We start from the raw sequence: 24,625 nt of genomic DNA, 5'->3' as shown, positions 1-24,625 counted from the left end.
CATAACTAACTGGACTTTCCTAGCCACATAAAGTGAAAATGAAAAGTAAAACAGTTTCTCATAAGGAAGCCGATGGCTGCCGTGAATGCAAAGCAGGCACAAAAACGAAACAGAAGTTAGCTTGCAGTAAAACGCATCAGCACAAGTGCAATTATCCATGTAACTGGCAAAAGTGCAACTATCCATGTAACAGGGTTGATGTCATGCAAAGCGCTCGACTACTGCCCCTCGAGATCACACTGCCTATGAAATAAAGAGAAAAAGTAGTCCAGAAACCATACTGAAAACATAGGGGGTCATTCTGACCCTGGTGGTCACCGACCGCCAGGGCCAACGACCACGGAAGCACCGCCAACAGGCTGGCGGTGCTTCCATGGGCATTCTGACCGCGGCGGTACAGCCGCGGTCATAAACGGGAAACCGGCGGTGTCCCGCCGGTTTCCCACTGGTTTCCCGCTGCCCCAGAGCCATGGGGATTCCCACCCCCTTACCGCCATCCTGTTCATGGCGGTTTTCACCGCCATCCTGTTCATGGCGATTTTCACCGCCAGGAACAGGATGGCGGTAACGGGTGTCGTGGGGCCCCTGGGGGCCCCTGCAGTGCCCATGCCATTGGCACTGCAGGGGCCCCCTAACAGGGCCCCACATTGATTTTCAGTGTCTGCCAAGCAGACACTGAAAATCGCGACGGGTGCCGCTGCACCCGTCGCACGCCTTCAACTCCGCCGGCTCCATTCGGAGCCGGCTTCCTCGTTGAAGGTGATTTCCCGCTGGGCCGGTCGCCCGCCAGCCCAGCGGGAAAGGCAGAATGGCCGCCGCGGTCATTTGACCGCGGTGCGGTCATTCGGCGGCTCCCGCCGGGCGTGCGGTTACCGCCACCGGCGGGAGTCGGAATGACACCCATAGAGCCTTGTATGTTTTCAGCAGTTGTCCGGTGCGCTTGAGGCGAGTTAAACACCAAAAAAGGCATGACGTATGCATACCTTTCACTAATTAAATCAAGCAAATTTTAAAAGGCAAACCCACTAACCAACCAAACTGATGGGCGTGACATGGGCGTGGTTCAAAGCCCACAGAGAGATTACACCCGGGACAGCGCGCTATGCGCTCGCCCCTAAAAATAGCAAGTATCTTTATATATCAATACAATAATATAAGTACATTTTGCAAGGAAAATCTTTACAGTTTAGAAAAGTTGACAGTGCTATTCAACAAAATGTGGCAAACAAGTACAGTACAGTGACTTACGGGACCAATCTCCTAGTCTTTGAGTAAGTACTGGGCAAGGATCAGGGCCCCATCAGCAGATCACACCATGAGGCACTGGGGTGGCTGAGTGCAGAGGTGTAGAACGGCACCGGGTGCCCAATGTTAGTTAATAGGGATCGATCCAGTAACAAAGAAGCTTCAGTTTAGGACTGGTGGTCCATTGAGGGTGAGCCACCAAGTGGGTTTGATTCTTGGGATGCTCGGGGACGTAGGAACACCGGTGGTCCTCTTCTCCCCAGTCCAGGGCGTCCAAGTGCAGAAGATTCTTGGACTGTCTGGTGTCCATCACCGATGGCAGTGGAGGAGGCCCACAGAAACAGGCTGCAGGCGTGGACTGGGGGACCAGTCCAGATAAACCAACAAGTGGGCTCAAGACTCACGAGATTAGGAGACACAGAGACACCAGTAGTCCTCTTCTCCTCGATCTAGGGTGTTAGACTGCCGTCACCAGATGCAGTTTCAGTTGAGGGGGGCCAGGATAAAGATGCTCCAGGTGTCGGTGTAGAGGTTGCAGTGGGGAAACCCACATCGGACTCTGTCTCTGGAGAGGCTGGGGTCCATGCAGGCACCATTGGCCCACTTCGATTGGGCTGGGGGGCACAGGTGCAGTGGTGCTGTCCGGCATTGGGTTTTAGCATTCTAGAGTCCTCATGGGTGCCTGCTGCTGCACAGGAGTTCCTTGTGCTGGGGTGAAGGCTGGAATTCTTCCCGGGCATTTGGAAGGTTCAGGAGCTGGAGGACGAGCCATTTTTCTTGCAATTGTCGAAGTCAGCAGGCAGGCTGGCATGGTTGGCGCCAAGTCAGTCACTGATCTTCAGTTCTAGCCCTTTGCGTCTCTGGAGTGTCCTTCTTCTTCAGGTTAACAGGGATCTAATTTCCTGGTGCCAGGGGCTCCCCAAAATACTAATACTGAATTTAGGGGCATTAGGGGAGTGTAGGGTAGTGGCCAATGGGCTACTTAACCCCGCTAGTCACTACGCCCTCTATATGACCACTTCCCGTGGGAAGCAGGTATAACCCTGTCCCAGAGTTCCTAGTCCTGTCATCATCAAGATGAAAGACTTTCAAAAATTGTGTCCACATCAGACTGCTCATCTTAGGGGTGGGTCTGACCTGAGAAGGGGACATGCCTCTGACTACTAATTTTACTGCCTGCCCAGGTGCCAAATGGGCCCTGAGCAGGGGGGGCTGGCATCCTTTCCTTTGAGGAAAGCCAGGTCTGCATGTCAAGGCCAGTGGGCTTGTTTGAAGCCCCCTGCCTTGAAATGGAGATGCGCAGGTCATCCTGTTGGGAGGGGTGTGCTAATACACCTGCCAGAAGAGGCTTTGTTTCTGTCTGCCAAGAGCAAAGGCTCACACCCCTGGGGGTCAGAAAATGTGTCTGGTGGTGGCAGGCCAGTTATAAATAGTCATACCGGAACATGGGTAAATGGTAGATTTTTCAGGGGCATCTAAGGTGCCCTCTGGAAGCATGTAAGAATGAATCCATCACTGTCAAAATTGAGGGTTTATTAATACGAGATGTTTGATACCAAACATCCCTCTTTTTAGTGAAGCCATCATGTAGATGGGGAACTTGTACTGACCTGTGCCCGGCACGTGTTCGATACCCATGCCCTAGGTACCAGGGTTCCTATTTACTAAGGAAAGGGGTGCCAAAGGCATTGCCAATTTGGTAGCAATTGCAGAAATTTAGGGAAATAGGTCTGGCACTGGTGACATGGTTAGCAGAAACCCAGTGCACTTTCAATCAAAATTGCATTAAGTACCAGGCAAAATGTGGGGGTGACCATGTCAAAAAGGGACACTTTTGTACACTAAACTGTTGCAGTTAAAAATAACATAAAACAATTACTTTCTGTATAGCATGCTTCCATGAGATAGAATTGCAATGTATCATGATTAAGGGGGTCATTCCAAGCTTGGCGGGCGGCGGGAGCAGCCCGCCAAGCGGGAACCGCCAGAAGACCGTACCACGGTCAAAAGACCGCGGCGGTCCTTCTGGGTTTCCCACTGGGCTGGCGGGCGACCGCCAAAAGGCCGCCCGCCAGCCCAGTGGGAAACACCCTTCAACGATGAAGCCAGCTCCGAATGGAGCCGGCGGAGTGGAAGGTGTGCGACGGGTGCAGTAGCACCCGTCGCGAATTTCAGTGTCTGCTAAGCAGACACTGAAATTCAAAGTGGGGCCCTCTTACGGGGGCCCCTGCAGTGCCCATGCCATTGGCATGGGCACTGCAGGGGCCCCCAGGGGCCCCACGACACCCCTCACCGCCATCCTGTTCCTGGCGGTCGAAACCGTCAGGAACAGGATGGCGGTGAGGGGGTCGGAATCCCCCATGGCGGCGCAGCAAGCTGCGCCGCCATGGAGGATTCCCCTGGGCAGCGGAAAGTCGGCGGTACACCGCCGACTTTCCGTTTCTGTCCGCGGCTGTACCGCCGCGATCAGAATGCCCAAAGGAGCACCGCCAGCCTGTTGGCGGTGCTCCCGCGGACCCCGGCCCTGGCGGTATTTACCGCCAGGGTCGGAATGACCCCCTAAGTGTCCTTTTGACATCTAAAACAGTCCCTTATGTATTGCAAACCAAGCACCTTATAAGAAGTGGAATAGTACACCAGTTGTTCAATAGCCCAAGGTGAAAGAGAAATACTTCTCCATGTGGAGTCATAGCCCACTATGTATATTTTAAAGAATCTGTGACAATAGTTCTTGGAATAGCTGAGTTGTCAAGCCAGATCTAATACCAGGCCATTTTAACTGTCAAAATTAGAACTCTCAGTACTAAAGACAACGAATTTCAAGGTGCACAGGAGTCTGAGAGACATAGCTATAGAGACTACGCATTATCATTTTAGCATTTGCCACACATATACCAACTCTTATGTTGACCTGTACGAACATATAACAAGGTCTCAAAAGCAATTCTAGCCGCATTATATTGGAAAATTAAAAGTCTTGCTAGTGATTTTCAGGGGCAAACAGCACTGAGAAAATGAGATAGTGGTTTGTAGTTCCAGCCATTTTTGGGAGACCTGCAAAAAGAAACAAGTATAGATCCAGGGCTGTGATTAAAAGTACATTTAGCTGAACTAACTTCTTCAATACCAAGCATAACAGACATGAATAATTAGAAAAACACTACGAGTTCAACAACAGGCACATGCCAAGAAGTAAACACACTAGCACAAGCCACCTGATGTACACAAAGAGAGAAACTTCAAAACGAAACCATGTTCAAAACCACGACAAAGCTCAATCGATGGGAAAGCACACCCAGAACCCTAGCATAGGAATGTTATATGTAAACACAAGCCATCAACAACTGTAGTCAGAGGATGGGAAGACACACCCAGAACCCTAGTACAGAAATGTTATATGTAAACACAAGCCATCAACAACTGTAGTCAATGGATGGGAAAGCACACCCAGAACCCTAGTATAGAAATGTTATATGTAAACACAAGCCATCAACAACTGTAGTCAATGGATGGGAAAGCACACCCAGAACCCTAGTATAGAAATGTTATAAACACAAGCCATCAACAACTGTAGTCAGTGGTTGGGAAAGCACACCCAGAACCCTAGTATAGGAATGTCATACGTAAACACAAGCCATCAACAACTGTAGTCAATGGATAGGAAAGAACAACCAGAACCATAGTTTAGAAATGTGATATGTAAACACAAGCCATCAACAACTGTAGTCAATGGATGGGAAAGCACACCCAGAACCCTAGTAGAGAAATGTTATATGTAAACACAAGCCATCAACAACTGTAGTCAGAGGATGGGAAAGCACACCCAGAACCCTAGTAGAGAAAAGTTATATGTAAACACAAGCCATCAACAACTGTAGTCAGAGGATGGGAAAGCACACCCAGAACCCTAGTAGAGAAATGTTATATGTAAACACAAGCCATCAACAATATGGCCACCATTTTGCCTTGATACCAAAGCTCCAAAACACATGACATGAACATAATCCTGCAACTGAAGACAAAGCATGGTGTTTTAGTGCTAAAACAGCATAATTCTTTTTGGGGGGGGTTCATCGGTGTACAGACTCTACCCACGGGGTGGACTATTCTAATCTACCAGTCAAATTGGAAAAATGAATGGGCAAACAACAAAGCACTTAACCAAAAGTGCTGTCGCTCTTCTGACTGACATAAAAACACAGATGGTTTTTAGACAAGAGTGAGGAGAGTAGGGCAAGTACTGCTGGATCGCAGGCACAAACCACTGCAGAGCAGGCCCCTTCAGACAATTAACACCAAAGTCTCCAAAGCACTTCAAGCAAGTATAGCACCCAAAAAAAGCAAAGGTCTTGACTGCGTTCAGTTGCACGCTGCAAAAATACGATTTTTGCTTCTATTATTTTTCTTTACCTTCTTTAATATGTCTTGTACTGTATTTCTTTGCATGCAGTATATATTTCTTCTACATCTTCTAAAACAGTGTAAGGCCCACGTTTTGGAGTCTTCCTCCCCTCCTCAAACATCTTTATGAAATTATAGCGAACTGAAGACACAGGGAGACTACTTACCCGGGAGTCCTGGCAGACCTGGCTCTCCCGGGCGCCCCGGAAGCCCATCGTTGCCTGGACGTCCACTGGTTCCTATCTCGGTTCTTCCTGGGTCACCTCTTTCTCCCTTTATGCCTGTAAGACCTGGGAATCCCTGCGCACCAGGAGGACCTTGATAAAAGAGACAGGGAAAAGATTTAGAAATTGATTACCTTGATTCATTCCAATCGTTCCTCTAACTCTAGTATTCAACCAAATTAATTTACATTACCCTCACAATTAACAAGCATTGGCAAAGCCAAAAGGTCTTGCCTTTGGGACCCGGTGACATTGCCAATGGTATATAACCATGCTGTGCAGCAAGCAAAGAATTTAAGTGAGACCTAAAATATGCTTGTTATTTTTTAGTGCTACCTCCTTTGATCTTTTAGAGAACACTTTGAATTGCATGTCAAAATCATGATATGAATCACTTACATTAATGTCAACCTACTCCCATTAGAAAGCAATGATCTGCACAAGATCACAAAGCAGTCAGAGGTAACCAATCCTCCCATACACAGTTCATATGTGTAATACATCATTTAGTCTATGGGATTTGAGATTATCAGGACTCAGCATTATCTTGCATGGTTTGTTCGAACTGATTCAAAATAAGGTCTGTGAAATTACAGCATGACAGTGCTCTGGGAGAGCGCCAGGCATAGCAAGGAAGCGAGCCCTTACAGCAGCAACACCTAGATTTTGTAGGTATGGCAACCGACCTCTTATAAGGGACATCTAAGCTCTGAAATATATTCATAAAACATGTTTTCCTTACTGTTAAAGTTTCAATTCAGTCAAAAGTTATATTACATCTTACATTGTTTTATTGCTATTCCAGGGTACACTATCAGAATTCAAACTCTGATGCATGAAGTTACATCAAGGAAAGATGGTAATTGTGTTCACTTTCAACCAAACAAAAATGGACACCTCTGCTTTGCCATTTTGCTTTATAGGACATGCAAACTGCATATCCTGGCCTACTCCCTGTTTCAGGATTTAAATGCAGTGCTTAAAAAGGAAGGCAGACTATATAACCATAATGCGTCCAAACACAAACAGAATTACATTTTCACTTGAAAGTTTACTGTAAGTTGCCTTGTTAACTGAACAGAAGTCACTCCATAGTTTTGAAAAAAGTTTGAAAAAAGAAGGGTGAGACACATGCAAATATTTCTGTCAAGACTGCTCCACGTAAGCTATTCAAGTTCAATGAATAAATATGTTGCATCCGAGAAAAGTTCCCCATTTTACTGAGTATTCAGGCATTAAAAGGCTACGTTTTAAAGCAGCAGGAGAAGTGGTCTGGTGGCTAAATTGTCAACTGGAACGAGGGGCCAGGAGCCCTACTCTCCCATCCATTCCGGACCAGATTGTGTGGCCCTCGCCAAATCAATGTATCTCAAAAATGTTCACATTGCTTTTTTGAAAAATCTTGGATCACTTCGAAACAATCCATTACTCATTATCAATCAGCATGTAAAAACTCGAGATTTGCATATTTAACCTCCTTTAGTGGCACCAAGAGCAAGCACCTGTAGATGCTCAAACAAGCGTCCAAACTAGCTCTAGTGAAAGCACTTTATCTTCTTTGTGCCAAGGGTGACTGTTAAATGCCGAACAGCTTTTTTATGAAACGAGACAGAAAATATATGTCTTACCTGGAATGTCAGCTGGGTAGCCAGGTGGTCCAGGTGGTCCAGGTGGCCCACTAAATCCTTCATCTCCAAAGAGACCTTGTAGCCCTGGAAATCCAGGATCTCCAGGAGGACCTACAAAATAGTACACAGGCCAAGAAGCATTACGTAGGTCACAAAATATAAAAACAGTGACAGTGCTGGAACCACAACCTTTTTAGGTCTCTCATTAGCTGAGACTTTTTGTTTCTACTAGAAAATGCTATATGTGTTTACTGACAAGGACTTCCAGTCGGCCTTTCATCCAGTGGCATGCTTTAGTGTCATTCACACTTTGCTCACACGCACCATGACATACAGGATGGGGCACAGGGTTAGCACACTTCAGCCACTGGTTTACATGACTGTGAGTGATGACAATATGTTCTTATACAATGTGTAGCACAATAAGATTTCCCTGCCCTGCCAGGGACTAGAGGTTTAGTATGTGGTTTCACATTACAAAAAAATATATAAATAGACAATGCTTGTTTTAGGTACTGGCAGATCCTCCATCAAGGACACTGAGCCACTCCTGTGTCTTAATAAAAAACATGGACAACGAAAATAAACATTGGGAAAGCCAAAAAGGCTGACAGCCAAGGTCGGACCAATTTGCTTTGCCATTACCTGTTTGCCTTTGCTATCAGAGTTTAGGCAGGTCACTGCTGATTGGAGTAAAGTGTCCTTCACAAAGTGTATTTTCCCGCTTTATGTTTTCCTGATTTGCAAGTAAAGGTATTATATGGTGGTGAATGACAGAAAAGGGCCCTTCAAGAGGTGTTTTTTGTCTCTTGATGTTTTCCTGTCTTGCTGGCGAAGACACTGTATAGACACTGTATAGTGGTATATGGGAGTAGAGAGCCCTTGACCAAACACGTTTCCTCTCTTCCTTGGTTTGCTATCAATGGTACTGTATGAGGAGCACATTACAACCTCTAGAACTAAAGCCCAATCATTGTATTTCAAAACTAACCAGACCCTAGATTCGGCTTTAACCCCTTGGGTGCACGGGGCAAGATGGTTACATCCGCTGCCATGGCGCTCAGGCGTCAGCAGGGACGTAACCACATTGTCCATGTATGGGCCCTCGGGGCAGCGCTAGCGCTCCCCCTGAGGGCCTGGCACCCCTATCTCATGGGCAGGGATAGAAGTGGAATCACCTCCCTTGACCCCCCCAGTGACGTCTGATGTGTGCTGACATAATCAGAGGCCGCCGCCACCATGCAGATCGGAAGAGAAATGCTTTTCCGATCCCGGGCTGGGAGCGGGAGAGGCACCAAAGGAAAGGAAAGGCATTTCCTTTCCTCTGATGCCTCTCTGAGCATTTCTGCAGCCCGATCGTGAAGTGACCAGGCTGCAGTAATGACCACTAAACACCAGGAAGTTCTTTTTTATATAAACAATAAAAGGGAGCGACCCCTTTGACAAGGGTCGCTCCCCTAGGGGGCATTATATTTAAGACCTTTTCTGCCCATCAGCGTATTGTGATAGGCCGATCACAAACCTCTAGACACCAGGGATATAATTTTTTTTTGTCTTTGTTTTATTTTTTACACGTTTACACGTGCACACTCCTTAGGCAAGGGTCGCTCCCCTGGGGGGGGCAAATTATCTTCAGGCCATAGATGCCCCCCTTGGGGGCAGATCGGCCTATTTTTATTAACCACTAGACACCAGGGATTTTTTTTTTTTTGCAGCAATTTCACGCAAGGGGTGCGATCCCCTTAGGCAACAGTCACTCCCCTGGGGGCGGATTGGGGGGCAAATTTATTTTAGGCCATTTCTGCCCCTTTGGGGGCAGATCGGCCTATTTCTAGTAGGGGGGGGAAACCACTCAGGCACCAGGGATTGGGGTGTGTGTGTATTTTTTTGGGTGGGGGGCAGCCCCTTGGGCAAGGGTCACTCCCCATGGGAGCACATTACTGTTGGCCATTTCTTGGGGGCAGATCAGCCTATTTTTGTAAGGCCCATCTGCCTCCAAGGGGGGGCAGAAACCCCACCAGGGAAGTTAAAAAAAAAATTTAAATAAGAGGGTGGGGTTATGGGCATGCCCCCACCCTAAATAAATGGGGACAAAGTTGTTCTGACCACCGGTGGGCAGATGGGGCAATTACCCCCGATCCACTCCCCAGGTGGGGCGGGGTGCAGAAAGCCTACTAGATCCCAGGGAATACAAAAAAATATAAAACATAGTGGGGTGGTTATGCCCCCCCCAACTGGAGGGGGGGTAACAGTCTTTCAGCTCTCCCCCCGCACACTCAAACATCTTTTCCCATAGCAAGCAAGCGGACATTTGATTATTTTGGGTTTTGGTTTTACATTTGGGCCATGAGAGCTTGTCTAACTCTCAAAATCGACCCACTTGGAATGGTGAGGGCTGGACTTTTTGGACTTTGGGATGCTGCCATGTAGAAAAATCTATGAGACCTAGACACATCTGAAAACTAAACATCTGAGTGAGTCCAGGGTGGTGTGCTTCACATGTACTCCACACCATTTTATTAAACACAATGCCCTGCAAACCTCCAACTTTGCTGGAAATCACACATTTTTCGCACATTTTTGTGATAGAACCTTACGGAATCTGCAGGAATCCACAAAATTCCTACCACCCAGCATTGTCGCATCTATATCGATAAAAATTCTGCCCCACTTGTCAGCCTAAAAACGTTTTTTTCAAACTGCCGTTTGGACTCGCTTTGGTTTCCCCTCATTTTCGACATGTTTTTGGCACTTCCATGTCACAGGCACTTGGCCCATCTACACAAGAGAGGTAAAAATTTTACCGTAAGACAGGGGAACGTTGGGTGGTAGGAAATTTGTGCTGTTGCGGTGATCCCACACAGAAATGTGGGAAAAATGTGATTTTTTTAGCTAAATTTGAGGTTGCTTAGGATTCTGGGTAAGAAAACAGTGGAGGATCCGCGCAAGTCACACCTCCCTAAACTCCCTCAGGTGTCTAGTTTTCAGAAATGTTTGGGTTTGGTAGGCTTCCCTTTATGGCAGCTGAGCCCAGGACCAAAAACGCAAGTCAACCAACCGCCCCCAGCTAAAACAGGTAGTTTTTTTTGTATTTGATAATTTGATGTGTCCACATAGTGTTTTGTGGCATTTCTATTTGTGGGCACTAGGCCAACCCGTAGAAGTGAGGTACCATTTTTATCGGGAGACCTGAGGGAATGCTGGGTAGATGGAAGTTTGTGCCTCCCCTCAGATTCCAGAACTTTGCGAAATGTGAGGAAAAAGTGTTTTTGGGCCACATTGTGAGGTTTGCTAAGGATTCTGGGTTACAAGCCCTGGTGAGAGCACCACAAGTTACCCAATCCTGGGTTCCCCTAGGTGTCTAGTTTTCAGAAATGTCCAGGTTTGCTAGGTTTTCCTAGGTGCCAGCTGAGCTAGAGGCCAAAATCCATAGCTAGGCACTTTGCAAAAAACAGGTCAGTTTTCTTTGGGAAAATGTGATGTGTCCATGTTGTGTTTTGGGGCATTTCCTGTCGCGTGCAGTAGGCCTACACACACAAGTAATGTACCATCTTTATTGGGAGACTTGGGGGAATGCTGGGTGGAAGGAAATTTAGATTAAGGGTCTTGACATTAGTCTTATTGGTGTCTTTTTCTTTTGACAGAGAAGGTATTTATTCATTTGTAAATCTACTGTGAAGTTGTTAACTGTTGTGTGTTTCAACGTCAATAGTGGTGAATGTCTTGGAGTCAGCTTGTAAAAGCTCTAAAGTCCTATTTTTTAAAGGCACCGTTTGCTTACTGTGTTTTGACATTGATAAAATGTTCTTCATGGCAGAATCTGGAACTGTCCATTGGAAAAAAAGCTCAATCACTTCGAAGCTAGAGTCAGCACATATTTTTCTTTGTGCCCTCTAGCCAGCATTATCAGTCGTCTTTGGAGGAAAATCCCATATCTTGCGTGGCCAGCTCAAAAGCCTGCACTACAAATGAACTGTTTTTGGGGCCACTGCATAATATGTCCAACATTGTTTTTCCATGATTTCCTTAGTGATTTAGGACTGATTTATACAACCCTCCAATTTATAATTGCAATGGAAGCACATATTAAAAACCCTATGTTCATTAATCGCAGCACATTTTCTCTGATGGCTTGGAAAACAATTGGACCTTAAATATTCATTTTCCATCCTAGACTTTGTATGGCTGGAAAGCCTAAGAAACATCTTATTCTTTCAATAGCATCCAATGTAATATTCTATATTGTTCTTACCTCGTGAGGTCTGGCCACATTCTCCTCACATCAATCTTGTTATTATTAACTCATCCTGAATCCACTACTTCTCTGTAGCACATTTGAATGCTTCTGAAGCCACAAGCGTAAAAAGATTCTAATGATAGTGGCTACATCTTATTGCAAAATAATCGTATATGCTTCAAAGAGTAATACTCTGGGGCAGGAGCAGAGTTTGGCCACATGTTTGGTGTCTGATACATATGTCATTCTGCCTAAGCTACAATGACAGGAAAGCGTAATGAAAATGTCACTTACCCAGTGTACATCTGTTCGTGGCATCAGTCGCTGGAGATTCACATGTTCTGCATAGCTCGCCATCTGGTGTTGGGTCGGAGTGTTACAAGTTGTTTTTCTTCGAAGAAGTCTTTCGAGTCACGGGACCGAGTGACTCCTCCTTTTGTCTCCATTGCGCATGGGCGTCGACTCCATCTTCGATTGTTTTCCCCGCAGAGGGTGAGGTAGGAGTTGTGTTGTAGTAATAGTGCCCATGCAATGGAGTGACTAAGTATGTACCTATTTAAGGCTAAAATAATATATATACAAATATACAAAGTTGAAGCTAACTTCCGAATTGCTACAGGCTCCCGGGGAGGTGGGTGGGCACATGTGAATCTCCAGCGACTGATGCCACGAACAGATGTACACTGGGTAAGTGACATTTTCAGTTCGATGGCATCTGTCGCTGTAGATACACATGTTCTGCATAGACTAGTAAGCAGTTATCTCCCCAAAAGCGGTGGCTCAGCCTGTAGGAATGGAAGTGGTTTGAAATAACGTTCTTAACACGGCTTGACCTACTGTGGCTTGCTGTGCGGATAGCACGTCTACACAGTAGTGCTTGGTGAACGTGTGTGGCGTAGACCATGTGGCTGCCTTACATATTTCTTGCATTGGGATGTTTCCTAGAAAGGCCATGGTAGCACCTTTTTTTCTGGTTGAGTGTGCCCTTGGTGTAATGGGCAGTTGTCGTTTTGCTTTAAGGTAGCAGATTTGGATGCATTTAACTATCCATCTGGCTATACCTTGTTTTGATATTGGGTTTCCTGCATGAGGTTTTTGGAATGCAATAAATAGTTGTTTAGTCTTTCTGATGTTTTTCGTTCTGTCAATGTAGTACATTAATGCTCTTTTGACATCTAATGTATGTAGTGCCCTCTCAGCTACGGAAACTGGCTGTGGGAAGAACACTGGTAGTTCCACTGTTTGATTTAGGTGGAACGGTGAAATAACCTTTGGTAAAAATGTAGGATTAGTCCTTAGGACGACTTTATTTTTGTGTAGTTGTATAAAAGGTTCTTGTATTGTAAACGCCTGAATTTCGCTTACTCTTCTTAGAGATGTAATGGCGATGAGAAATGCAACCTTCCAGGTGAGGAACTGTATTTCGCAAGAGTGCATGGGTTCAAAAGGTGGACCCATGAGTCTTGTTAAGACAACATTTAAGTTCCATGAAGGAACAGGTGGTGTTCTTGGTGGTATAATTCTTTTAAGCCCTTCCATGAATGCTTTAATGACTGGTATCCTATATAGGGAAGTTGAATAGGTAGTCTGCAGGTATGCAGATATTGCCGCAAGGTGTATTTTAATGGAAGAGAAGGCTAGGCTAGATTTCTGTAAGTGAAGCAAGTAACCCACTACATCCTTTGGAGTTGCGTGTATAGGTTGGATCTGATTATGATGGCAGTAACAGACAAACCTCTTCCATTTACTTGCATAGCAGTGCCTAGTGGACGGCCTTCTGGCTTGCTTTATGACTTCCATACATTCTTGGGTAAGTTGTAAGTGTCCGAATTCTAGGATTTCAAGAGCCAGATTGCTAGATTCAGCGATGCTGGATCTGGATGTCTGATCTGTCGGTTGTGTTGTGTTAACAGATCCGGCCTGTTGGGCAATTTGATGTGGGGTACTACTGATAGGTCTAGCAGTGTTGTGTACCAGGGTTGCCTTGCCCAAGTTGGTGCTATTAAAATGAGTTTGAGTTTGTTTTGACTCAATTTGTTTACCAGATAAGGAAGGAGAGGGAGAGGAGGAAAAGCGTAGGCAAATATCCCTGACCAGTTCATTCATAGGGCATTGCCTTGGGACTGCCTGTGTGGGTATCTGGATGCGAAGTTTTGGCATTTTGCGTTCTCTCTTGTTGCAAACAAGTCTATTTGAGGTGTTCCCCAGAGTCTGAAGTAAGTGTTTAGAACTTGGGGGTGAATTTCCCATTCGTGGACTTGTTGGTGATCTCGAGAGAGATTGTCTGCAAGTTGATTCTGGATCCCTGGAATAAACTGCGCTATTAGGCGAATGTGGTTGTGAATTGCCCATCGCCATATTTTCTGTGCTAGAAGACTCAACTGCGTTGAGTGTGTCCCCCCCTGTTTGTTTAGATAATACATAGTTGTCATGTTGTCTGTTTTGACAAGAATGTATTTGTGAGTTATAATTGGTTGGAAAGCCCGCAATGCGTGAAAAACTGCTAGCATTTCTAGGTGATTTATATGCAGTTTTGTTTGATGTACGTTCCATTGTCCTTGCATGCTGTGTTGATCGAGGTGTGCTCCCCACCCTGTCATGGAAGCATCTGTTGTTATTACGTATTGTGGCACTGGGTCTTGGAATGGCCGCCCTTTGTTTAAATTTATACTGTTCCACCATAGAAGCGAGAGGTAAGTTTGGCGGTCTATCAACACCAGATCTAGAAGGTGACCCTGTGCTTGTGACCATTGTGATGCTAGGCACTGTTGTAAGGGCCTCATGTGTAGTCTTGCGTTCGGGACAATGGCTATGCATGAAGACATCATGCCTAGGAGTTGTAATATCATCTTTGCTTGTATTGTTTGTGTTGGATACATGCGTTGTATGATCTTGTTGAAATTTTGAATTCTTTGTGGACTTGGAGTGGCTACTCCTTTTGTTGTGTCTATTATGGCTCCCAGGTATTGTTGTACTTTGCACGGCAAAATGTTGGATTTTGAAAAGTTGACGGTGAAACCTAGTTTGTAGAGGGTTTGTATGATTTGATTTGTGTGTTGTAAGCACTTTGTTAGTGAATTGGTTTTGATTAGCCAATCGTCTAGATACGGGAATACATGTATTTGCTGCCTTCTGATGTGTGCAGCCACTACTGCTAGACATTTTGTAAAGACTCTTGGTGCGGTTGTTAAACCAAAAGGCAATACTTTGAATTGGTAATGTATTCCTTTGAATACGAACCGTAGGTATTTTCTGTGAGATGGATGTATTGGTATATGGAAATACGCGTCTTTGAGGTCTAAGGTTGTCATGTAGTCCTGTAGTTTTAGCAATGGTAACACCTCTTGTAGCGTGACCATGTGAAAGTGGTCTGATTTGATGTAGGTGTTTAGTATTCTGAGGTCTAGGATTGGTCTCAGTGTTTTGTCCTTTTTTGGTATTAAGAAGTACAGTGAATAGACTCCTGTGTTTGTTTGTGTGATTGGTACTAATTCGATTGCATTCTTTTGCAATAGTGCTTGAACTTCTATTTCCAGAAGGTCGGAATGTTGTTTTGACAATTTCTGTGCTTTTGGTGGTATGTTTGGAGGGAATTGTAGGAATTCTATGCAATAACCATGTTGGATAATTGCTAAGACCCAAGTGTCTGTAGTTATTTCCTCCCATGCTTTGTAATAATGACCTATTCTTCCCCCCACTGGTGTTGTGTGGAGGGGGTGAGTGACATCTGAGTCACTGCTTGGTTGTAGGGGTTTTGGGGCTTTGAAATTTTCCTCTATTCCTAGGGAATTGCCCTCCTCTGTATTGGCCCCGAAAGCCTCCCCTGTACTGTCCCTGGTAGCTGGACGGTGTTGCCTGCGAGGTGCTGGCTTGTGTGGCCTGACCCCGAAACCCCCCTCTAAAGGGTGTCTTGCGGAAGGTGCTGTAGGTTCCTCTGCTCTGCGGGGAGTAGAGTGCGCCCATGGCTTTAGCAGTGTCAGTGTCTTTTTTAAGTTTTTCGATTGCCGTGTCCACTTCTGGTCCGAACAGTTGTTTTTCGTTGAATGGCATATTGAGCACTGCCTGCTGTATCTCTGGTTTGAACCCAGACGTTCTTAGCCATGCGTGCCTTCTAATGGTCACAGATGTATTAATTGTTCTTGCAGCTGTGTCTGCTGCGTCCATAGAAGATTGTATCTGGTCATTTGATATGTTCTGTCCTTCCTCAACCACCTGCTTTGCCCTTTTTTGAAGTTCCTTGGGTAGATGCTCGATGAGGTGTTGCATCTCATCCCAATGGGCTCTGTCATAGCGCGCAAGTAGTGCTTGAGAGTTAGCGATGCGCCACTGGTTTGCAGCTTGTACTGCGACTCTTTTCCCAGCTGCATCGAACTTGCGGCTCTCTTTATCTGGGGGTGGTGCGTCCCCAGATGTGTGGGAGTTGGCTCTCTTCCGAGCTGCTCCCACTACGACGGAATCTGGTGGCAGCTGTGTGGTGATGAAAACAGGGTCTGTAGGAGGTGCTTTATATTTCTTGTCCACCCTTGGCGTTATTGCCCTACTTTTGACCGGCTCCTTGAAGATTTCCTTTGCGTGCCGAAGCATACCTGGCAGCATAGGCAGGCTTTGGTAGGAGCTGTGGGTGGAGGAGAGGGTGTTGAATAAAAAGTCATCCTCGACTTGTTCTGAGTGGAGGTTTACGTTGTGGAATTGTGCTGTTCTAGCCACCACTTGAGAATATGCTGTGCTGTCTTCAGGTGGTGAGGGCTTTGTTGGATATGCCTCCGGACTGTTGTCCGACACTGGGGCGTCATATAAGTCCCAAGTGTCTTGATCCTGGTCACCTTGGCTCATGGTGGTGTGAGCCGGGGAATGTGACGGAGTTTGCGCTGGTGAGACGTTAAGTACAGGTGGAGGAGAGGGTGGCGGAGTCACCTTTTTCACCATTTTTGTTTGTGGCGCCTGGTCTGTTTGAAACTCCAGTCTCCTTTTTCTCCTAATAGGGGGGAAGGGTGCTTATTCTTCCTGTTCCCTGCTGTATGAAAATACGTTTTTGCGTATGGTCCACTTCGGTGGATTGCAGCTCTTCCTCAAACCTATGCTTTTGCATCTGAGAGGACAGTGATTGCTCCTCTGTATAAGAGCCTGGACCTGGGTCGGTTACGGGTTGTTTCAGCACCGAAACCCTGCCTGTATCTTTTTTCGGCTCCGAGGTGGCTTTTTTCTTTTTTGGAGTCGAAACCCCTTGGCGTCGATCTTCGTCGGTGCCGCTGTCTCGGCGTCGAGCCGTTTCTACACCGCTATCTCGGTGTCGTTGCTTCTCTCCAGCACTTTCTCGATCCCGAGAAGGCTGCGTGCTGGTGTCTCGACCGGAGTCGGACGATCTCGGCACTGTTTTGGCCTTTTTCGGTGCCGATGGTCAGTCACCGAACTTATGGGTGGAGCCATGGCCTGGTGGCAGTGGCGTCCCCTGGGCCTTGTCACTTTTCTTATGTGTTGTTTTCGACGTCTTACTCACGGTTCTTTGATCGTCGAATTCCTCGGAGTCCGATTCGTGGATCGAAAAGGTTTCTTCTACCTCTTGTTCCTCGAACTCTCGGTGCGCTGTCGGCGTGGACGCCATCTGAAGTCTCCTGGCTCGACGGTCACTGAGTGTCTTTCGGGACCGGAACGCGCGACAGGCTTCGCAAGTCTCCTCACTGTCCTCAGGTGACAGGCACAGGTTACAGACCAAATGTTGGTCTGTATACGGGTATTTGTTGTGGCATTTGGGACAAAAACGGAACGGAGTCTGTTCCATCGGCGGTGTTGGACACGCGGTCGGGCCGACCAGGCCCCAACGGGGGCTCGAAAACTACCCCGAAGGGCACCGGAGCGCGTCGATCTTCGATGCGGTGTCGAATCTAACTACGCCGATCCCGAACGCAACAATACCGACGAAAATCTTCCGAAATCTACTAACTTTCCGTTCCGAAACTCGGAGCGACAGGAACACGTCCGAACCCGATGGCGGAAAGAAAACAATCGAAGATGGAGTCGACGCCCATGCGCAATGGAGACAAAAGGAGGAGTCACTCGGTCCCGTGACTCGAAAGACTTCTTCGAAGAAAAACAACTTGTAACACTCCGACCCAACACCAGATGGCGAGCTATGCAGAACATGTGTATCTACAGCGACAGATGCCATCGAACCGTTTCTTATCGTTAAGTGTAGGTTTGCAGATTGAAGAATTTTCTGGATTCATATGCTGTGCATTATATCGCCAGCTAGTGGCTGGGTCCGGAATACTCCAGTATTTTGTAGTCCTTCTTTTCTTTTCTGTTCTTTGTTTGAATAGTCCTTCTTCTCTTTCTTGTTTTGTTTGTTGGTGGGCATCAACAGTATCTCCATTTGGTGTCCCTTGTAACATCGTTTTTGCTGCCTCCGGAAGCTCCCAAGTTTGGTCACCATTTTCAGATTCTTTTTATTTTCTTCTCGATCTTCCTGGTGGAGGTTGATGGTTCTCTTGTGAATCCAGTAAATTCTTCAAGCTACAAAACTACACCTACAGGTAAGAAACTTTACATTTTGCAGCATGAATCTTTTCTGGATGCACATGCTGTGCATAGATTACTTAGCGGTATAGTTGTTTTGTGGAGGATGGGTGGAAGATGGACTTGAATTTGAAAATAAATGTTTTTGTACCTTCTGACCCACCTGTACTATGCAGTAATGTTTTGTAAAGGTGTGTGAGGATGCCGACCTAGCTGCTATACAAATCTCTTGTAATGGTGTGTTTGAAAGAAGAGGCAATGTCTGTCCCATTCTTCCTTGTGGAGTGTGCCTTAGTGTAGGAAAATGCCACTGTTGGCATGGTTACTGTAAGGAAATGCCTCCTTGGCATGGTTGCCCCCTGACTTTTTGCCTTTGCTGATGCTATGTTTACAATTGAAAGTGTGCTGAGGCCTGCTAACCAGGCCCCAGCACCAGTGTTCTTTCCCTAACCTGTACTTTTGTATCCACAATTGGCAGACCCTGGCATCCAGATAAGTCCCTTGTAACTGGTACTTCTAGTACCAAGGGCCCTGATGCCAAGGAAGGTCTCTAAGGGCTGCAGCATGTCTTATGCCACCCTGGAGACCTCTCACTCAGCACAGACACACTGCTTGCCAGCTGGTGTGTGCTAGTGAGACCAAAACGAGTAAGTCGACATGGCACTCCCCTCAGGGTGCCATGCCAGCCTCTCACTGCCTATGCAAGTATAGGTCAGTCAACCCTCTAGCAGGCCTTACAGCCCTAAGGCAGGGTGCACTATACCATAGGTGAGGGTACCAGTGCATGAGCATGGTACCCCTACAGTGTCTAAACAAAACCTTAGACATTGTAAGTGCAGGGTAGCCATAAGAGTATATGGTCTGGGAGTCTGTCAAACACGAACTCCACAGCACCATAATGGCTACACTGAAAATTGGGAAGTTTGGTATCAAACTTCTCAGCACAATAAATGCACACTGATGCCAGTGTACATTTTATTGCAGAATACACCCCAGAGGGCACCTTAGAGGTGCCCCCTGAAACTTAACCGACTGTCTGTGTAGGTTGACTAGTTCCAGCAGCCTGCCACACTAGAGACATGTTGCTGGCCCCATGGGGAGAGTGCCTTTGTCACTCTGAGGCCAGTAACAAAGCCTGCACTGGGTGGAGATGCTAACACCTCCCCCAGGCAGGAGCTGTAACACCTGGCGGTGAGCCTCAAAGGCTCACCCCTTTGTCACAACCCAGCAGGGCACTCCAGCTTAGTGGAGTTGCCCGCCCCCTCCGGCCACGGCCCCCACTTTTGGCGGCAAGGCTGGAGGGAACAAAGAAAGCAACAAGGAGGAGTCACTGGCCAGTCAGGACAGCCCCTAAGGTGTCCTGAGCTGAAGTGACTCTAACTTTTAGAAATCCTCCATCTTGCAGATGGAGGATTCCCCCAATAGGGTTAGGATTGTGACCCCCTCCCCTTGGGAGGAGGCGCAAAGAGGGTGTACCCACCCTCAGGGCTAGTAGCCATTGGCTACTAACCCCCCAGACCTAAACACGCCCTTAAATTTAGTATTTAAGGGCTACCCTGAACCCTAGAAGATTAGATTCCTGCAACAACAAGAAGAAGGACTGCCTAGCTGAAAACCCCTGCAGAGGAAGACCAGAAGACAACAACTGCCTTGGCTCCAGAAACTCACCGGCCTGTCTCCTGCCTTCCAAAGAACTCTGCTCCAGCGACGCCTTCCAAAGGGACCAGCGACCTCTGAATCCTCTGAGGACTGCCCTGCTTCGACGACAAGAAACTCCCGAGGACAGCGGACCTGCTCCAAAAAGACTGCAACTTTATCCAAAGGGGCAGCTTTAAAGAACCCTGCAATCTCCCCGCAAGAAGCGTGAGACTTGCAACACTGCACCCGGCGACCCCGACTCGGCTGGTGGAGAACCAACACCTCAGGGAGGACCCCCGGACTACTCTACGACTGTGAGTACCAAAACCTGTCCCCCCTGAGCCCCCACAGCGCCGCCTGCAGAGGGAATCCCGAGGCTTCCCCTGACCGCGACTCTCTGAAACCTAAGTCCCGACGCCTGGAAAAGACCCTGCACCCGCAGCCCCCAGGACCTGAAGGACCGGACTTTCACTGCAGAAGTGACCCCCAGGAGTCCCTCCCCCTTGCCCAAGTGGAGGTTTCCCCGAGGAAGCCCCCCCTTGCCTGCCTGCAGCGCTGAAGAGATCCCTGGATCTCTCTGACTTCCATTGCGAACCCGACGCTTGTTCTAACACTGCACCCGGCCGCCCCCGCGCCGCTGAGGGTGAAATTTCTGTGTGGGCTTGTGTCCCCCCCGGTGCCCTACAAAACCCCCCTGGTCTGCCCTCCGAAGACGCGGGTACTTACCTGCTGGCAGACTGGAACCGGGGCACCCCCCTCTCTCCATTGAAGCCTATGCGTTTTGGGCACCACTTTTGACTCTGCACCTGACCGGCCCTGAGCTGCTGGTGTGGTAACTTTGGGGTTGCTCTGAACCCCCAACGGTGGGCTACCTTGGACCAAGAACTGAACCCTGTAAGTGTCGTACTTACCTGGTAAAACTAACAAAAACTTACCTCCCCCAGGAACTGTGAAAATTGCACTGTGTCCACTTTTAAAGTAGCTATTTGTCAATAACTTGAAAAGTATACATGCAATTGAAATGATTCAAAGTTCCTAATGTACTTACCTGCAATACCTTTCAAACAAGATATTACATGTTAAATTTGAACCTGTGGTTCTTAAAATAAACTAAGAAAAGATATTTTTCTATAACAAAACCTATTGGCTGGATTTGTCTCTGAGTGTGTGTACCTCATTTATTGTCTATGTGTATGTACAACAAATGCTTAACACTACTCCTTGGATAAGCCTACTGCTCGACCACACTACCACAAAATAGAGCATTAGTATTATCTATTTTTACCACTATTTTACCTCTAAGGGGAACCCTTGGACTCTGTGCATGCTATTCCTTACTTTGAAATAGCACATACAGAGCCAACTTCCTACAGTTACCCCCTAACCTTTTGCCTTTCGATGATGCTAGTTATGATTGAAAGTGTGCTAGGACCCTGCTAACCAGGCCCCAGCACCAGTGTTCTTTCCCTAAACTGTACCTTTGTCTCCACAATTGGCACAGCCCTGGCACACAGATAAGTCCCTTGTAAATGGTACCCCTGGTACCAAGGGCCCTGTAGCCAGGGAAGGTCTCTAAGGGCTGCAGCATGTTCTCTGTGTTGGAGATCCTTCGGCAGGCTTTCAGACCCAACGGCGGAAAAAAAAAGAATCTGAAGGTTGTGACCAAAGGTGGGAGCTTCCAGAGGCAGCATGACGACGTCACAAGGGACACCAAATGGAGGTACTGTCGACGCCCACCAACAAACAAAACAAGAAAGAGAGGAAGGACTTTGCAAACAAAAAATTAAAAATAAAAGGACTACAAAATACTGGAGAACTCCGGACCCAACCACTATATGGTGGAATACAGCACAGTATGTTAATCCAGAAAAGAGTCATCCTGCAAAATGGCTTTTTCACAGTCCCAGGAGCTTTTTATAGCTGATTACTATAAATAAATATTTCTGGTTATGTCTGTCCTAGATATAACTTCCATTTGGAGTTGCCGCCTTGGCATTGGACTGGAATTGTCTTACCTTTCTGCACACTAATCGAAAAAAGTAAAGTGACCAACTCTGCCAGTGCCTTTCTAGACTTTTCAGAATGTACCCAAAGATGCAACTGAGATTCCAGATCTACATGGAAATGAATGCCCTTAGTCATACCAGCATTACTTGACTGGCAAGCAATCTGACACAAATACTGCAGAACTAAATATATTTGGTAAATAATGTGACATGCTCTAAACACTACTGTTATGACATTGTAGACTGGATTCATCTGTGTGTCACTTTGTTTTGATCTGGGAAAGCCATCAATTGAACCATGAGGTCTACTCTACTGTTTGAAACAGACTATTATTATTTTGTTTGTGTGTGGATAGTTCACTGCATTTTTATAACGTTAAATTTCAAAATTCTTTGTGCTGGTTAGTGTGAAAGTAAAAGGAGTTTGAACTAGAACTTCCTTGTGATGTTCCTTGTATTTGACTCTAGACTTGGCAGAAATCAATTTTCCCATGCCCTGCCAGAGTATAGTACTTTTTGTATATGCAGCCTATGCCATGTCATCTGTTATGTTATGAACCCATTGAGTCAGAGTCAGATGGGCATGGCAAGAACCAGCTTGCATAAATAATGTCAGAGACAAAAACCTGAGCTAATAAGTGTTGAAACACCACAACAACAGAGAGAGTTGCTACCTGAACACTAGATTCAGAGTATATATTTGCTTTTTGAAATATGCATTATAAAATTGCTGAGAACACTAGCATTAAAGTTGCATCTGTTCTGATATCAATGATAGAAATTACAATCTAAATTCAGTGAAAGATTGATAACATTTTATTTTCTAATTGACAAACCATTGTCAGTCACCCAAATGGAGGAATACTTCTGGATGCACAATGGGGTATGCAGACTTTGGCCTGCGTTAATTATGCTGATGGACATTTCACCGTCTGCACCTCAGTGCTAAATTAAACAGTGCTGCACTTGTAGGTGATGAAATGTTTGTGGGTTGAGTGTGGGCTCATTAAAAAGAAAACTGCAATTACTGCAGGGCATCCAGAGAACAGAGAATGTGGGTGTTTTTCCTGAGGTGAAATGCTCGCAAATTCCACAAAGGCTTTCAGGCAAATATTAAAATAATAAATAAATTAAAATGCACCTGTGATAAATCCATTGTCTTCCTCGATGAAAGTAGGTGGACCTGGTGGGCCAGGGTCTCCTCGTTCACCCTGAAATGTTAACACAGAATGTGAACATGTTTTGACGAAGTACGCAACATGAAAATGTAGTGATGCAGTAACTACCGAGATGCCGTAGGACAGGAGTAATATAGATTGTATCATGGTATTGGGTGATCATAACTACGAATCCAAAAGTTGTTTACTTCATTATAATACATGGAAGCCTGTAAAAAGATAACGAGCACTGACAAAACCAACAGGGCTGACTTTCAATTGCAGGTGCGCAACTTGTGACTTTGCAGTGCTGGTTTGGCTTTGAATGGCTTGTGGCCAAACCCATTCAAGATGGACACAAGAATGTGTGGGTAGGGAAGCAATGGTTGAGCAGGGAGGTACAGTATTGATGCTATTCTTTTCTCGCAGCAATATGCCTTTGCCTCCATTGAGTTGAGTCTAGCTCCTGGAAAGGTCTTTTCCTGTTCTGGCTTTGTTTTTTCTGTATTTATTGAAAAACCTTGTGTTGTGATCTGTTCTGCATTTGTTTTATGAGTGTGCTCTTATTAGCCAGTCGTCTAAGTACGGGTACACATGTATCCCCTGTCTTCCCAAAGGTGCAGCCACTGCTGCTATGCATTTTGTGAAAATCCCTGGTACTGGTGGTGTTTTTACCATTTCCATGCAATATCCAAATGCTATGATGTTTAAAAGCCACTTGCCTGATGTTATCTTCCTCTATTCCTGAAGTAAGTATTTATATTCTCCCTCCCACTGGTGTTGTGTGTGAGGGGTGTTGGAGGTTTGCTAAGTCACTTTCCAGAGGAAGCTGTTTCTCCTCTGTAGGGCTGTGGTCTTCCCTGTGCCCGTCTCCAAAAGGGCTGGCGTGCCATTGCTGTGCAGGTGACTGGGTTTGGCTTAAGCTTCGAAACCCCTGATGCAATGTTGAAATAGGGAAACTTCCTCTTCCTGCTGGCTTTCTGCTCATTGGTGCTTGTAGGGAACTGCCTCCTTGGCATGGTTACCCCTTGACTTTTTGCCTTTTGTTGATGCTAGTTATGATTGAAAGTGTGCCTGGACCCTGCTAACCAGGCCCCAGCACCAGTGTTCTTTCCCCAAGCTGTACCTTTGTTCCCACAATTGGCAGAGCCCTGGCATACAGGTAAGTCCCTTGTAACTGGTACCCCTGGTACCAAGGGCTCTGTTGTCAGGGAAGGTCTCTAAGGGCTGCAGCATGTATAATGCCACCCTGGGGACCCCTCACTCACCACATGCACACTGCCTCACAGCTGGTGTGTGCTGGTGGGGAGTAAATGACTACATCGACATGGCACTCCCCTCAGAGTGCCATGCCCTCAACCCACTGCCTGTGGCATAGGTAAGTCACCCTTCTAGCAGGCCTTACATCCCTAAGGCAGAGTGCACTATACCACAGGTGAGGGCATAGTTGCATGATCACTATGCCCCTACAGTGTCTAAGCAAAACCTTAGACATTGTAAGTGTAGGGTAGCCATAAAGAGTATATGGTCTGGGAGTCTGTCAATTACGAACTCCACAGTTCCATAATGGCTACAC

At 46.5% G+C, this 24,625-nt stretch overlaps 1 protein-coding gene across 2 annotated transcripts in view; it reads right to left on the bottom strand.

Annotated features, from left to right (window-relative positions):
* Positions 1 to 24,625, bottom strand: part of COL4A6 (collagen type IV alpha 6 chain) — an 823,409-nt gene that overhangs the window by 401,162 nt on the left and 397,622 nt on the right. For both annotated transcript variants that reach the window (XM_069211616.1, XM_069211626.1), the window contains exons 18-20: positions 23,034 to 23,103; positions 7,499 to 7,609; positions 5,814 to 5,963 (exon numbers count right to left, since the gene is read on the bottom strand). In XM_069211616.1, the coding sequence (XP_069067717.1) occupies positions 5,814 to 5,963; positions 7,499 to 7,609; positions 23,034 to 23,103 (331 nt within the window). The remainder of the gene's footprint in view (positions 1 to 5,813; positions 5,964 to 7,498; positions 7,610 to 23,033; positions 23,104 to 24,625) is intronic.

This window comes from Pleurodeles waltl, chromosome 2_1, assembly GCF_031143425.1.
Source record: "Pleurodeles waltl isolate 20211129_DDA chromosome 2_1, aPleWal1.hap1.20221129, whole genome shotgun sequence".
NCBI classification, from domain to species: Eukaryota; Metazoa; Chordata; class Amphibia; order Caudata; family Salamandridae; genus Pleurodeles; species Pleurodeles waltl.
Note: the sequence above shows the minus strand (reverse complement) of the source record. Positions and strands in the feature narration are given on the sequence as shown.